The following is a 16269-nucleotide window of genomic DNA, read 5'->3' as shown; positions in this document are numbered from 1 at the left end:
GCGCGTTTCATTTTAAAAAAACTTGAGCTCAAATTAATACTTCTTTTCATCTTAATCAACGTGTGTGCATTGAAACCATTAACTCTTCAAGCATTGCTATGTTTTGCTGAAACTCGAGGAGGAATATATGTCAAGTGATGAAAAAAGCTGTGGTGACAATATCAGGAAGTTATCTTTCTCAGAAAAATCGGTGGCATTGGTTCTTGAGCTGCAAAACAGCAGGGGTTCCCTGGAAGTAGGGCAACCTGGGGAATATCACATGCCTTTGAAGCAGGAGCTCTTGGCAACTATATTGCTTTTTAGATCCATTACAAGTTGACATAATGAATTCCCACAGACTACCACATTTTGGATCACTTGTAGTTATGAATATTAGAATTATGAATTATGAGTTACAAATTCATAATGTCTGTCAGTCAAAGAGACAATCCATCGCCCCATGTTGGATAGTATAATTGTTGCATTTCATGTTATTTTTGTAATTGGTTTTCCTCTTTATTTTCCAGCACCATGTGGAGGTCAATACTCTGTATCAGAGGGTGTCATTTTGTCTCCAAACTACCCAAAGAACTACACTGGTGGACAGACATGTTTATATTCTATCATTGTGCCTAAGAACTATGGTATGGACCATTCTCATTGAAATAGCCTTGCCTGAGCTAATTGATTCCTCATTAACTATCTAAAAGTACATTTCCATTGCAAGGTTCCTGTTCCATATTCGACAAAGTTGGCCTGCTGACAGGATGCATTTTCACTACAGTGTTTCTGTTCTTGTCTGTTATTAAGCGACCATTTACATTTTCTCTTATCTTCTCATTTAACTGTTAAATTAGCTTTGGGTTCATAAAAAAACTCATCAGTGATGTGAGTCATGCTTTAACCTGTATTATTTGCATCCTTTGAACTAACCACTTTATCCTTTCCTTAGTCCTTGTACAGACACAGAAGTTATTAGAAAATTGTTGAGGATTGTTAATAAAATTAGTCTAGACTTTTGGTTTTGCATTTGTTGGCATGCCTTGTTCTAAATTAGTCTGATTGTAAACTAATACTGAGAGGTTTGCAAATGTCACAGGTTATGAAATAGAACTGTGCTAATTAATATTTGCTTTATAATCTTGTAACCTCACTTTGATTAATTAGCGTGTTTTTCTTTTTCCTCTTCAGTGGTATTTGGCCAGTTTACATACTTCCAAACAGCACTGAATGATGTGGTGGAAGTGCACGATGGCCCGACCCAACATTCGCGACTCCTCAGCTCACTCTCTGGCTCCCACACAGGTATCCCCAAATCGCACGCAAACAAAGTAACTCTGGTAGAACAACAGTATACTATATTTCATTAAGTGAAATGTGTAAAGTGGCAAAAGGTAGCAACTATTGCAGAGTTCGAACAAGCCCTGTGCAAAGTATTGTACCCTTGCAGTTTCAATAACGTGGTGCAATGTGAATGAGAAATGTCATATCAGCACAGTGTGTGACCTGTGCAATATCTGTGCAGTGAGAGTGATTGTTACAATATCAGTGCAGTGGAAGTGATTACAAATCAAATGTTGTGATAGCAGGTCAGTGCAATGTTAATAACATGGGTATAATCTCACTGCTGCATGAATGATGTTTCTTGGTGGTAAAGTGGGAGAAAAGCTCCATTAGTTTTCATCATCACTTGCTTCTTTATAACAAACAGTAAATTAATTGATTTATAATTGATCCATAATTAGCATTTTCATGACAATATAAATTAGTAAAAGTCAGAGGTAAATTGAGTGTCTAGTTAACGCACTTTCTTGTGTTTGCTGACACAGGTTAAGTTTCTGTAGTAGGAGACAGTATAAAGTGTGTGAAATCTGATCTATAAAACCATTAAATAACATCACAGATTGTGAAAGTAAAGCTTCATGGATACAGTTGTCTGAATGCTGGAACTCCTCTGCTAAGCTTGCTGGCGAGCATTTTCAGACCTGTTACTTTGTGACAGACCGCAGCACAACTGAAAGTTGAAAACAATCTGTGTATCAGTGTGCCATCCTCCAAAAGGACATTATCTTAATCATCATTGTGTCCAATAAGGAAGATTGCTGTCATTAGAGGAAATTGCCTGTGATCGAATTGAAGACATACTGTTAGAATCCAAAGTATGGATGGTATGGATAGTTGATTGGGGGCCAGTACTATATGTGCAGTTACTGGCAGCAGCAATGCGTGTTATGTGAGACAGTTCTCTTGATTGGTTTTGATACCATCCGCCTATAGAATTTAAGTACACCAATCTTTTAAAGTCTTTTTCAAGGAAAGGTTCCTGCCGATGGTGAACTTTCAGAGTCATGCATAGCTGCATACTCAACCTGAACACAGGTCAAGTTCCTAATAAAGTCTGTACCAAAATTGTCATATGATAACGCAAAGCTAAAGAGGAATGTAAGCTGTGAAGAGAGTGCAAAGAGATACAGACAAATTAAGTCAGGCAGCACAGGAGGACCAATAGAATCTGATATCAGGAGGTATGAGCTAATTACATCAATGAGAAGAATAGAAAAACAGAATATCTTTTAAACAGCATGAAACTTCTACCAGTTGGAAGTTCTGACAGACCTAGATGTACTCACCCAAAAGACGTAAAATACTAGCATTCGGGAGTAGCAAATATTTAAGAAGGCAACTAGTTGACTATCATTGTAAGAAGATTGGATTACAACAATCCGTAGTCTCACTGCAATTGGACTTTGCTGAGACCAGCTGAGAGGACTGTCTATCTGGTCCAGTCTGCAAGCTGTGCGCAAAGCTGCAGCTTTTCAGTGCCAGTTACTGGCACACCCTGCAGTGTAAGTCTGTGCTTCCAGATTATCCTGCCAGTGAACAGTAGAAGTGCCAGAACGGTTATGATGGGTTGAAGCAAGCTGGATGTCACTGTCACTGGAGGAGGAGTGCATACAGATGGTGCCCTTTGACATTCTCCTAGCTGCTGTTTAATCACAGAACTCATGCAAGTTGTTTGGAGCAATCTGCGAGATACTCATTCTAGTTTTCTTGTCAAGTTTTTCCAGCAGCTAGCTTGATTGGCAAGTCAGTATGGTGGAAGGCTGAATATTAATAAGGAGTTGTGATGTTAACAAAGCATTTAACAAGCGCTACTCCCCATCAATTGGCATTTAACTGCTAACTCGCGTGAAGTTTGCCAAATAGCATGTGAAAAGCATAAAAATTAGAGTAAGATCAACTTTACCTCAAGATGTGCTCTGCTGGACTCCTGTCCTCGTGCTGCTACACATCTCAACACAGCTCATATTGCTCAAAGCCTTCGAAAATCCATTCAAGCACACACACAATAAAAGTACAAAGCTTTAAAAGATGGTCTTCTTCAGGACAACAGGGATGAGAAAGGAATATGTGGTATCTTGGAGGTATAAGGTATCTGTATAAGGTACCTGAGTCAGTTAGTGGTGATTGAGGTTGGTATTGGCTGAGTATTGCAGATGTGATTTATGTTTCTCCCATCGTGTTATCAAGAGTTACTTTGTCCTCTGGAGCAGGAACAAGGAAGGAACACATCCTCCAGATCTGCAGTTACAAATCTATCTGCAGTACTCTGACAAAGCACTTATCAATAATTGGACACATTTGTATATTCTCATATCTGGGAATTGTTTCAATGTTGGATAATTGTAGGCAAGTCCTTCATTTCCAATATGTGAAATTTAAGCAGGTATAAATTAAAAACAGGAAATATTACTTCACATCTTCACAATGACTGGTTCCAGTCTCCTTTGATGAAAGGGCTAGTTTCAGTTCAGACGATTTCATTCCACAGCTGTCAGGACATCCTTTAATTACTTGGCGTCCTACCTTACTTTTTCAGCCCATGCTCTCTGTTATTCTTTGTATTGAAAGTCTCTGGTATTGAAATCAGGTGATGGTATTTGAAAATTTATATTGCTTAATTTCTAACCATCATGCCATGGCATTGATACAAATTATTGTTTGCAAGTTGGTACCTTTGTACCAAAGTTAGCGTTGTAATTCACCGTTCTCATTTGAGTACATGTGACAATAAAGTCAATTCATTCATTCAGTTCAGTTCTGGTAAATGGAATGCTTTCTCTTTGTTAGTACAGATATATGATTGTAACTTGAAGCAATTTTGGCTCAGATATAAATGAGGTGGCTCAGAATAAAGCATGTTTGAATGATGGCATAAGGTACTGTAACCAAGCCTCAGTATCACACCATTACTAACTCAATCTGAGTATAACTAGTTCAAAATAGCCTCATTTGTTATGTTGTCAATTTGTATTGATTAATGGATTACTTTTTGGACTGAACAACGCATATTCATTGGAACAGGTGTAAGAATACCAAAGTTCACCTCATGTAGATTAATTGTGGCTGTTAAAAGAAAAGAAATCTTATATAGGTTTATAAAATTATGAAGGGCCTATATAATGTGGAAAGCCAAGTTTTTTTTTTCTCCAGGGTAGCAAAGTCCAATATCAGAGGGCATAGGTTTGATGTGAGGGGAAAAGATTTGAAAGGACATGAGGGGCAACATTTTCACATGTAGGGTGGTGTGTGACGGAATGAGCTACTAGAAGAAGTGGAGGAGGCTGGTGCAATCACCACATTTAAAAGGCATCTGGATGAGTATGTGAATAGCAAGAGTTTAGTGGGATATGACCAAATGCTAGCAAATGTGACTAGATCAGTTTAGGATATCTGGTTGGCATGGACGAGTTGGACCGAAGAGTCTGTTTCTGCGCTGTATAATGCAATAACTCTAAAACTTTGATTCAAACAGTCTATGTGAAGTTCTTGTGTTGAAAAGGGAAGGTTTGTATAAATGTGCCATGATTAACCTTGACCAGTTTGCAGTCACCTTTTACAAGTCAGGTGCATTATATAGTGAGATAAACAAAGGGGACGAGCTAGGGGAAGATTAAACACAAATTTATTGAACACTTTATCAAGGAAAAACAATACTTATCAGTGTCTACTGATGTGCTTTAATGAAAGCCTATTAAACTCTATTAATCTTTTCAGTAAGTCTTGAAGTAAACATTGTCTCACCTACTCAAGCGATCTACCTCTGACACATGCTTCTGAGGATATACCCTATCCATAGGTGTCTAGCAATGTATTTGAACTGTTTGTCTGAAAGGACTGGTTAATACCTGTTCATTAAGACTGGGAAAGGCTTTTCCATTGTCTCTGAGGGTTGGCTGATGTTTCAGGATCTGCAGGTGTCGATTTGGACTTCCCCTTTCATCTCGGGCTGGTTGTGGTCTTCAGCTTGTCTCACCGCAGTGGTCTCCGAGTCTGGTCATCCTGATGAGGTTCACCATGATGTACAAGGAGCTGGAGATGCTGTGCAGCTCAGCTGCTGGTCAAAGGTGCTCCCTGGAGACGCTGTTGAAGAAAGTTCAAAAGCAGAGAGAGCTGGGGTTCCAGATTTCCCCTTTTATCCCCTTCAATTCAGGCTTCTCAAAGCTTCTGTGGCCTGTGTCCAATACTGGCATCAGGCTGGGGCAAGAAGATCTAATGAGGTGTCAGCTTTACATGTTTGGAGGTCGCAGAACATAGTTTTTAACCTTCAACTGTCAAGTGCTGTCCTTGTCACATTCTGCCTCTAGCCTCCCACTGAGCTGGGTGCCACACATCTGTGTAACATTCTTCTAACAAAGCAGGTTCACTGGAGGTAGAGACAGTGGTTCATTCTAGAACACTGTGGCCATTTGCACCTGGCCAGGCAATTCCAGGCTTGTCTGGTTTGATGGGAGGTTGATCGTCCAAGACCTGGCGACATGAAAGCTATGTTTCACCTCTGCAGTTGGCAAATTGTAGAGTCTGGCTCGGTTCAAACCTGCCTTCCACATTTTGAGTTATTTTGATTTATGCTCGTGAACAAAGTATCTGAATTTCTGTAAAAATCCTGGAGGTCATGCATCACCTAGAATAGAAATAGTTACATATTCAGCCAGATACATTTTGCATTATAGCTGCAAAATGTTTAATCACAAATCTTCCTTTATGACTTATTCCATTTTTTAAGCAAACTCCCTCTGCTGGTACATGTATATATAGTAGTGCAATTTTTAATATGCTATATCCATCCCTGAATCAAAATTATTCAAGAAAAAATGTGACAATATGTTTAATGTACTGTGTAATCCTGTCTCTGAGAAATGCTGGGATGTTTAATCCTGATATTCCCTTATTCATATTTTGCCTCCAGTTGGCTGTGTTGACCATGTTTTATAAGGCCCACCCAGCTGCTTTTTGTTGATATTTGTGTATATACCTACACCTCATGGCCTTGTCATAACTGCTATGCCAGCCAAGTTGAATTTATTTCATCCCCCTCGCTTACGTATCTCATATGCTCCCAATCACCATCAAGGCTCTTTAAAGCCCCGATGCCAAACTCAGTGCCAACTTATATCATCCATCTGCCACCCTTTGGCTTCCCTCTTCGTTCCAATTCAGTTATTATTTGCCATGGGCATGAATCAGGAAGCATCCTGGTAGATAATTAAATTACCAGGCACTTGGTGGGACCACAATTGGAAAATAAAGTGACATCATAAATACAAAGCAAATATCTAAAACATTGAAATTGCCTCAAGTCTTCTCTTATGTAAATAGCCTTTTCATTCAAATGCTTAATATGTCAACAAACATTTTCATTCATGAAGCTGTTGGAGCTGTTTCATCAATGGCCTCCACCTGTGAAACTGATAGCTTGGGATGTCAGTCATATAACACTATAAATTACAATGTAATCTGCATGATCAGGCACTCTTTTGACTCCACATGATTTTTGTCCAATTTCTTGACAACTTAATCCCAATTGGTTTATGAATTTGTTAGTATAAGCATGCTTTTTCACAATCACAAAGGTTATGGCACCCTCCATCAAAGAATATCTGACCTCTCCCAACCTTTCAACTCAGAACCACCCTCATGACCTGTTCTACCTGTCCATCTTCCTTCCCACTTAACCACTCCACCCTCCTCTCTGACCTATCACCTTTACCCCCATCTCCATCTACCTATCGCACTCACAGCTACCTTCACCCCCAGCCCTTCCCCCTCCCATTTATCTGTCCACTCCCTCAGCTCACAAGCCTCATTCCTGATTAAGGGTTCTTGCCTGAAATGTTGATTTTGCTGCTCCTCAGATGCTGCCTGGCCTGCTGTGCTTTTCTAGCACCACATTCTCATCTCATCCAAACAGTGCCTTACTTTCATCAAGTGGACCAGAACCAAAGAGTTATCTTGCCTCGCTAAATTGCAGAAATATAAAGTATCCCTTCAGCTCTCACCATTAATCCTCACCTTCATCCTCTCACATTCACTATTCCTCACCCATAATTCTTCTGACCTCATTACCAACTTCTTACCTGTTTTGGCATACATCCCTTTCCCCCTTCAACTACCATGCCAAGTCATTTAGGATTCACAAGTCCCCATGTACCTTGGAAGCACAATGGAAAAATAAATCAAGTACCATTACTTAACATTTCTATATTACACACTGCACTGTATTAAGAAAAGCACTCTCATTCATGAATGCACATCTTGATACTTGTTGACACATTTAGACATGTCAACATATGTTGACAGGTTTTGACAAGGTGGGTGGTTTCAAGGATTGTATGTACACTTTATACACAATCTTCTCTTTGGGGAGAACCTGTGTCTTTGTCCAATTGATATGTGACCTCACCCCTCCCTTCCCCTAAATGATCACTGACTACTGCTCTCAAAATGTTCTGGGGTCACATCCACAGAGGTACCTCAGCTCTTCAAAGACCCTGGCCATCCAAAAGAAATGCATTGGAAATAGACCTGCTGTTAGCTGATCTAATTCCCACTCTTTAGGGTCCATGCATGAGGGACTCCAAAGGTTGATTTCAGTTGAAGAAACTGATCAATTTGTTGCCTTTGGAAGCTGTGTATGTATGAACTATGGACTGTCCTCAATCCTGTCCCCACAAAAATTGAACATCCTGGGTTTGGGGGCAGGACTTAGGCTTCCCAATGTCTTCCTGCATTTTGACATGGAGGAGACACTTTCCACCAGGCTGAAAATCAGACTGTTGATTTTATGGCGAATTGTTGAGTCCTGATAGCCAGACATGAACCTCACGATTTCTGATCTTTAGTTCAAGCCATGATCCAAGATTAAATATCAATGTATTAAACTGTAGCAGGCAAGTTCATGGCCCGGTTATTCAAATATTGGACCCAAATTCAACAGTGCTAATAAATAAGCAGTTTCAAACAAGTTCCATTCTACAGACATCAATGCAATGCAGGCTGGCTCAACTGAATACATCTGTTCCTCTCCACATAAATGCTAACCTCGAAATAAAGCAATTCCAGTCCAACAATTTCTCGAAGGCTGATGCGATCCCAAAAAGCCAACAGCTTAAAAAAACTCTGAATATCAATCTATGCCATGTGAAGATAAGGAGTTGGAGACAGTTTAGCAGGGTACCTACTTGCCAAAAGCTAAGCCGCAGATGCTTTTCACTCACTTTCTATTTTGCTATACAGAATTACTGTTTGCAGCAGTGATGATTCAGAAATATCTGAATAAGAATATAGGTGCCAAAGGCCTGTGATTTATTTTCCATTACCCTACCTCAGTTTCACAGAGCAGTTTGATTACCTGTTTTGATGCATTATTGACATTTTAGAGCACAATTAGGTGTGCAAGTCGATGAGCTTGGTGTATTAGATGCTGTACTTAGCATAAAATGTGGAGAATGTTTAGCTCTGTCAAATTGACAACTCCCATCATACATTAATAACTCCAAATGCATTTGCAAAAACAGACTTGTCCTTCAAATGGATGAAAGAAATAAACAAATTATTCCATTAGCCTCAAAGGTCATTTCCATTGCAGTGCCAAAAACTAAGAGGTGAAAGAATCACTGATCCTTTTCACACCAGGTCTGATTTTGCAGTAGCAGTTCACCAGTCAAGTCTACTGGTTTTACTTTGCTGTCCCCAGCATATTCTCTGTCTCTTAGAGAGTCAAAGATTAGTTATACTTGTAACTTGTTTGTGAATCAAGCAATCTGAGTCAAGTGAGTGACAGAAAATGAGAATAGATTGGATTTCCCAGCTGCCAATATTGCTTTCACAAGGAAATTGCCTGCATCAGGCAAGTTATTGACAGTGAGTGGGAGAAACAAAATGAGTGAAAGATTTGGGGAAAAAAATGATTGAAATGATACACATCAGAAACCAGAGTTGACTTTTTTCATTTTATGATCTTAATTGCCTTCAGACTACCAGAGGCATAACGCCAAGATGTAGTCAATAATAACACATCATGAATAAAATGTTATCATTGCAGAAATGTTGCACCCTGCAGGATTACTGGGAGGACTGTTTTATGGGGCTGAAACTGCCCATAAATGGCTGAAATGTCAATTTCAGAGAGTTTCGTGGAGTATATGTCTCTGTGAGCTCTAATGAGTTATCTCACATAATTATCCAGTGCTCACCTCATTTAAGAATGCAGTATGCCTTTACAACACCACTCTTGTGCTAACCTAGGCTCACCAGTAACAGAAGTGTTCACCACCACTGGTCTTTCCAGCCACAGTGCGCCATTTTGAAAGCCCAAGATGCACACTGCCAACTATGAATAGCTGTTCATAGTGGACGTCATTAGAGGGAAATTAAAAAAGAAAGCTTCTGAGGATGCACAGGTGACACATCTTTGGAAATAGAATATTGCATTTGTAAATATCTCAGAACTTTAAATCCTCATCTCTCTAATCAATTGTAATTGTAGCTACAACTGTAAGAATGAAGCCACAGACACTATCTCTCCTCAACCCTGTTACTGTTTCCCTAATGTCCATCATAGCATAACATCTTGGCATTGTTGATGGCGGGAAACTCAAGGGTTGTGAAGTCCTCAAGCAATTGTTAAAGTAAATGTCTACTGTACAGCAGGAAAAGTAAAGAATGAAAAAGCCGCATTTGGTTCTGGAACTAAATAGGGGTTGCTTATCTTTCGAACAACAGCAGATTTACGTTCAATGAATGATGACTTTACCCAACTCAATCTGTTGAAAGCAGGTGTTAGTGAAGTCCTGTCTAGCTTGTGCTCGAAGCTATGCTACTCTATCGTGGTGAAGGTAATGTTCCTCCTGTTGTCTCCATTTCCCCCTTCTAAGATTGCTGCTGCTTAGCCAGCTCTTCGTCAATCACATCCCCACTTAGCCTTCTCCAGTTATGCAAAGCACAGCATACTACCATAAGACCATCAGATATAGGAGCAGAATTAGGCCATTCAGCCCATCGAATCTGCTCCATCGTTCAATCATGGCTGATGTGTTTCTTAACCCCATTTTCTGCCTTCTCCCCTTGCGCCTTAAACCACTTACCAATCAATAACCAATCCATCTCTGTCTTAAATACACTCAATGACATATCCTCTACAGTCCCCTGCAGCAACGAGTTCTACAGATTACAGTAAACAGCCTCAAGCTGAAGAAATTCTTCATCATCTCTAAACAGTTGGAGTCCCTTCACTCTGAGGCAGTGCCCTCAGGTCCTCATCTCTCCTATTACAAGAAATATCTTCTCATCATCCACTCTATCCAGGCCTTTCAGAATCCAGTAAGTTTCAAGCAGAGCCTCGCCCCACCATCCCTCACCCCATCCTTCTAAACTCCATTGACTACAGACCAGAGTCCTCAACTGCTCCTCCTAAGACAAACCTTTCATTCCCAGGATCTTTCCTGTATACCTGCTCTGGACCCCTTTCAAACCAGCACATCCTTCCTTAGAAACAGGACCTAAAACTGCTCACCATATTCCAAATGTGGTTTGAACAGAGCCTTTCGCAGTCTTGGCTGTTCATCTCTGTTCTTGTATTCCAGGCCTCCAGGGAAAGTTGACATTGCATTTGTCTTCCTAACTGCCATCTGAACTGATTTTAAGAAAATCCTGAACTAGGACTCCTAAAATCCATTGTGTTTCATATTTCTAAAGCCTGCCCCATTTTGAAAATTGTCTATGCTTCTGTTATTCCTACTGAAGTGCAAAACCTCATACTTTGCCACATTGTACTCCGTGTGCCCACTCTCCTAGCATTGCAAGTCCTTCTGCAGCTTCCCTGGTTCCTCAACAGTACCTGGCCCTTTGCCTATCTTTGCATTGTCTGCAAGATTAGCAACAATGCCCTCAGTTCCTTTGTCCAGATTGTTAATGTATAAAGTGGACAGCTATGGTCCCAACATGGACCCCTGCAGAACTTCCCTTATCACCAGCTGCCATCCTGAAAAAGGCCCCCTTATGCCTACCCTCTGCCATCTGTCCGTCAGTCAATCCTCTATCCATCCCAGTACCTTGCCCCTACCACCATGAGCTCTTATGTTATTTCGCAGCATCCTGTGTGGCACTTTGTCAAGGACCTTCTGGAAATTCAAATAGATCATGACCAATGACTTTCTTTTGTCTCACTTGCTCATTACCTCCTCAAAGAATTCTAATGAATTTGTGAGGCATGACCTTCCCTTGACAAAGCTGTGCAGACTCAGCCCTGTTTTATCATGCACTTCCGAATACTCTGTAATCTCATAGAGTCATGCAGTCATATAGCATGCAAACAGACTTTTCAGTCCAACCAGTCCATGCTGAACACAATCCCTAACTAAACTAGTCCCATCTACTGCTCCTGGCCCATATCACTCAAAATCTTTCCTATTCATGTACTTATCCAAATGTCATTTAAATATTGTAATTGTACCCACGTCCACCACAATGACCAAGCTCACGCCTACAGTTTCTGCTTTCTGCCTCTATCTATTCTTAACCAGGAATGTTCTTTTAGCCATTTCCTTTGGAAATAGGCAAAGTCTTTTCCTTTGGGTCGGGGAGTCCAGAACTAGAGGGCATAGGTTTAGGGTGAGAGAGGAAAGATATAGAAGAAACCTAAGGGGCAACTTTTTTGCACAGAAGGTGGTACATGTATGGAATGAGCTGCTAGAGGAAGTGGTGGAGGCTGGTACAATTGCAACATTTAAGAGGTAATTGGATGGGTATATGATTAGGGAGGGTTTGGAGGGATATGGGCTGGGTGCTGGCAGGTGGGACTAGATTGGGTTGGGATATCTGGTCGGCATGGACAGGTTGGACTGAAGGGTTTGTTTCCGTGCAGTACATCTCTATGACTATGAGTTTATGACTTCGGTGTTTCCTGAAAGATCACCACTAATGCTTCCTCTGCTGATATTATGTGGCACGGAGTGCCTGAACTGTACTACAAGGACCCTTCAGACCAATCCAAACTTCAGAATCTCGTTCTCAGGATATATATTGTCTGTTCCACAGTGGTGCTGGGAGAAGAATAGATTCAATATCTCCTGAATATCAAACTCAATTTGTGTGATACAATCCTAACTAGCAGCTGACAGATATAATTTCACAAACACCAAATGATCCTAATCCCTCATTGAATGATGTATGCTCAAAATGTATGGTAGGAAACAGAAAACATGTTCAGTTGGAAATGTAGGTTGCATTTTTCTGATGGTTTTCACCTGTGTTGCTTGATTTGTTCGGATGAACAAGTGAATCTGTGGTTTGGAAGTTGAAAATAGAATTATGACTGTGCTTTATTGGCTTTGTTCTGTACAAAACATTGCTGATTTGAAAACGTGAAATAAAATACCGGACCCATTAAGAATTGGGGTCTATTTTTCCAATTGGCCTTTACCGACTACCCAAGCAAATGTTCACAAAGAAAGGATAAAACCTGCAGGGAACTGGAAGGTTTTTCAGTTCATTGCTTGCTACTTGCTGGTTTGAGTCACTCACTTATGTTTCCTACTGCGTTGATCTTTGTACTTTTTCAAATTCTTTCCTCCTTTGTTGCAGGGGAATCTTTGCCACTGGCCACCTCCAATCAAGTTTTAATGAAGTTCAGTGCCAAGAGTCACGCAACAGCCAAAGGCTTTCACTTTGTCTATCAAGGTAAGTTTTCTGATCTCATTGCAGAAGCATCTTGTTCAATATTTTTTTTTATTTAAAGGGTAGTTACTGTGATACAAAAACTTTTCTTTGTGAAAAACATGCCTACAAAAGGGCCAGCAGTTCTGGAAAGATTATTAGTCTGTGAATTTATTGAAAGTGATGGCCTTATTACCTAATATCTTTTAAAATTAGATTTAATATTATCCAATGTTTTATAGACTGTTTTGATTTTGGCATTAAGTTTCTATTCCATCTCTGATTCATAATCATAGAGTCATAGTGTCATACAGGGCAGAAACAGCCCCCTTGGTCCAACCAGTCCATGCCGAACATAAACCCAAACTAAACTAGTCCCACCTGACTGCTCCTGACTCATGTCCTTCCAAATCTTTCTTATCCATGTAATTATCCAAATAACTTTTAAATGTTGGAATTGTACCCACATCCATCACTTCCTCAGGACGTTCATTCCACATGGGAACCACCCTCTGTTTAAACCTTTGCCCGTCATAAATGATTTAAAATCTTTCTCCTCTTTTTAAGTACCTGAGAATCTTTCCAGTTGTTGACCGTAAGGATTCATATACTTCTTTTGAAGCATTTCATGGATCAAGCAACATGTTCTTCACCATGAACTTATCAGTATATCTAAAGTGTGTGTGTGTGTGTGTGTGTGTGTGTACAAAGATGAGAGGAGGACATCATGTATTCATTTAATTCTCCTGGGAAAGCAGCAGTGACCCTCTGCATTAACCTACTGCAGTTCAGGTGGGGATGGCATTCCCACAATTCTGTTCAATTCACAATTTCAGGATCTTGACCCAACAACAATGGAGTAATGACAGTACCAGTGCATATCAGAATAGGTTATAACTTGACTATGAAGGGTATAATATCCCTATAATTTTGCTATTTTCCTCTAAAGTATTTGAGGTCATGGTGCTGATAGTGCAGCGGAAGTCAGTTTTGTGAGATGCTGAAACATCTCACATCCGCAGTTTCTTTGTGGTGGAGAGAGTGGATACTGAGTTCAGTGAAGATGCAACCAATCAAATGATTGACTGTATCATGCTTGGTGTCCACATTCTTCAGTGGAATTGTCACATTATTCTTCCTGGCGATTTTCACATGTGAGATGTCTCCATGATACACAGCTAAACTTTGACTGCTGACACACATAAAGAATATGAAGGCTTTCTCAGTCAGCTCAGGTCTTATTCCAGCCTGACATCTATGCTTGCTGTGGCCCATCTGCTGTGGGTTGGCCCACCATGCCCTTAGGGAGGGAATTCTAGAATTTTGACCCAGCGACAGTCATCTGTTTCCAGGATGGTGAATGACTTGAATGGAAACTTGTAGGTGGTGGTGTTCCCATGTATCTGCTGCTCTTCTTTGAGCTGAAATAGTCATTGGTTTGGATGGTGTTGCCCCAGGCTATTTGGTAAATTTCTACAGTGCATCTTGTAGAGAGTAGATATTGCTGCTACTAAGTGTCAGTGGTGAAGGGAATGGAGTCTTGTGGATGTAGTGCCTATTTAGCCGGCTGCTTTGTCCTGGATGATGTCAAGCTCCTTGAGTGTTGTTGGAGCTGCAGTCATCCAGGCCAGTGGGGAATACTCCATCACACTCCTGACCTGTGCTTAATCGATTCTGGACAGGTTTTGGGGAGTCAGGAGGTGAATTACTTTTTGTGGTATTCCTAGTCTCTGACCTGCTCTTGGAGTCCTCTGTTTGGGTGGTGGGTCCAGTTGCGGTTCTGGTTAATGATAACCACAATGATGTTGATAGTGGGGGATTCAGCGATGGTAACACCATTGAATGTCAAGGGATGGTGGTTAGACTGTCTCTTATTGGTGATATTCATAGCCTGGAATTTGTGTTGCATGAATGTTACTTGCCATTTGTCAATCCAAGCCTGAATATTGCCCAGAGCTTGTTGCATTTGAACATGGATTGCTTCAGTTTTTGATGAGTCATGAATGGTTCTGAGTATTGTACAATCATCAGCAAACATCCAACTTATGATGGAGGGAAAATCATTGAAAAAGCGGGTAAATATGCTTGATCCGAGGATGCTAACCTGAGGATATCCTGCAGAGATGTTCTGGAGCTGAGATGACTGACCTCCAACAACCACAACCATCATCCTATGTGCCAGCTATGTCTCCGACCATTGGAGAGTTTTTCCCTGATGCCCATTGATTCCAGTTTCACCATGGTTCCTTGATGCCGCACTCGATCAAATGCAGCCTTGATGTCAAGGGGTGTTTTAACTCTCACCTTACCTCTGGAATTTAGCCTTTTTATCCATGTTTGAATCAAGGCTGTGATGAGGTCAGGAACTGAGTGGTCCTGCCAAAACCCAAATGGGAAATCAGTGAGCTGCTTGATAGCTCTACTAATGACACCTTCTATCACTCTATTGATGATCAAGATAAACTGATAGCTACTTTAGATTTGTCCTTTTTTTTAGGTATAGGGCATATCTGGGTACTTTTCCACATCGTTGGGTAGATGTCAGAGTTATAACTGTACTGGAACAGCTTGGCTAGGTGTGTGGCAAGTTCCGGAGCATAAGTCTTCAGTACAATTGCTAGAATGTTGTCAAGGCTCATAACTTTTGCAGTCTCCAGTGCCTCCAAACGTTTCTTGAGATGACATGGAGTGAATCGAATTGGCTGAAGACTGGTATCTGTAATGCTGGGGACCACTGGCGGAGGCTACAGTCAACACACCCCCTCCCCCCAAACCTTTTATGGGCTCATAGTCTATATGTGTGTGTATTTGATGTCATGTTTTATCAGTTTTGGTGTACATTGGTAATACAACTCCACTTTCCTTCACCTAAAAAAACCTTGAATTAGCTTTTTTCTTTCTGATCTGGTTGACTGACTTTAAGTTTGATTGCTACATTTGATAAAAGGAGAAAAGAAAAACATTACTGTGACTGATCAAGGTGGGGCCTTAAAAGAAGGGGAGCCTTGCTCACCTGGCCATCAGGAATTGCTCATCAGGAATTCCTGATGAAGGGCTTTTGCCTGAAACGTCGATTTCGAAGCTACTTGGATGCTGCCTGAACTGCTGTGCTCTTCCAGCACTACTAATCCAGAATCTGATTTCCAGCATCTGCAGTCATTGTTTTTACCGAGTTTAGAAGGGAGCTCGGTGAGCTCACTCAGCTGATGGAGAAAAATACCAACAGCGTCAGTTAATTCCTTCACCGGCTGAGGCTACATTGAAGGACTCCCCTTGTCAACCTTTACCATTGCA

The 16269-nt window shown here is 40.8% G+C and overlaps 1 protein-coding gene across 1 annotated transcript in view; it reads left to right on the top strand.

Moving 5' to 3' along the window:
- Positions 1 to 16269, top strand: part of csmd2 (CUB and Sushi multiple domains 2) — a 602495-nt gene that overhangs the window by 335758 nt on the left and 250468 nt on the right. The window contains exons 26-28 of the mRNA XM_072548527.1: positions 507 to 623; positions 1171 to 1284; positions 12904 to 12999. Coding sequence (XP_072404628.1) covers positions 507 to 623; positions 1171 to 1284; positions 12904 to 12999 — 327 coding nt within the window. The remainder of the gene's footprint in view (positions 1 to 506; positions 624 to 1170; positions 1285 to 12903; positions 13000 to 16269) is intronic.

This window comes from Chiloscyllium punctatum, chromosome 27, assembly GCF_047496795.1.
Source record: "Chiloscyllium punctatum isolate Juve2018m chromosome 27, sChiPun1.3, whole genome shotgun sequence".
NCBI classification, from domain to species: Eukaryota; Metazoa; Chordata; class Chondrichthyes; order Orectolobiformes; family Hemiscylliidae; genus Chiloscyllium; species Chiloscyllium punctatum.
The sequence above is the reverse complement of the archived record's forward strand: the minus strand, read 5'-3'. Positions and strand labels throughout refer to the sequence as shown.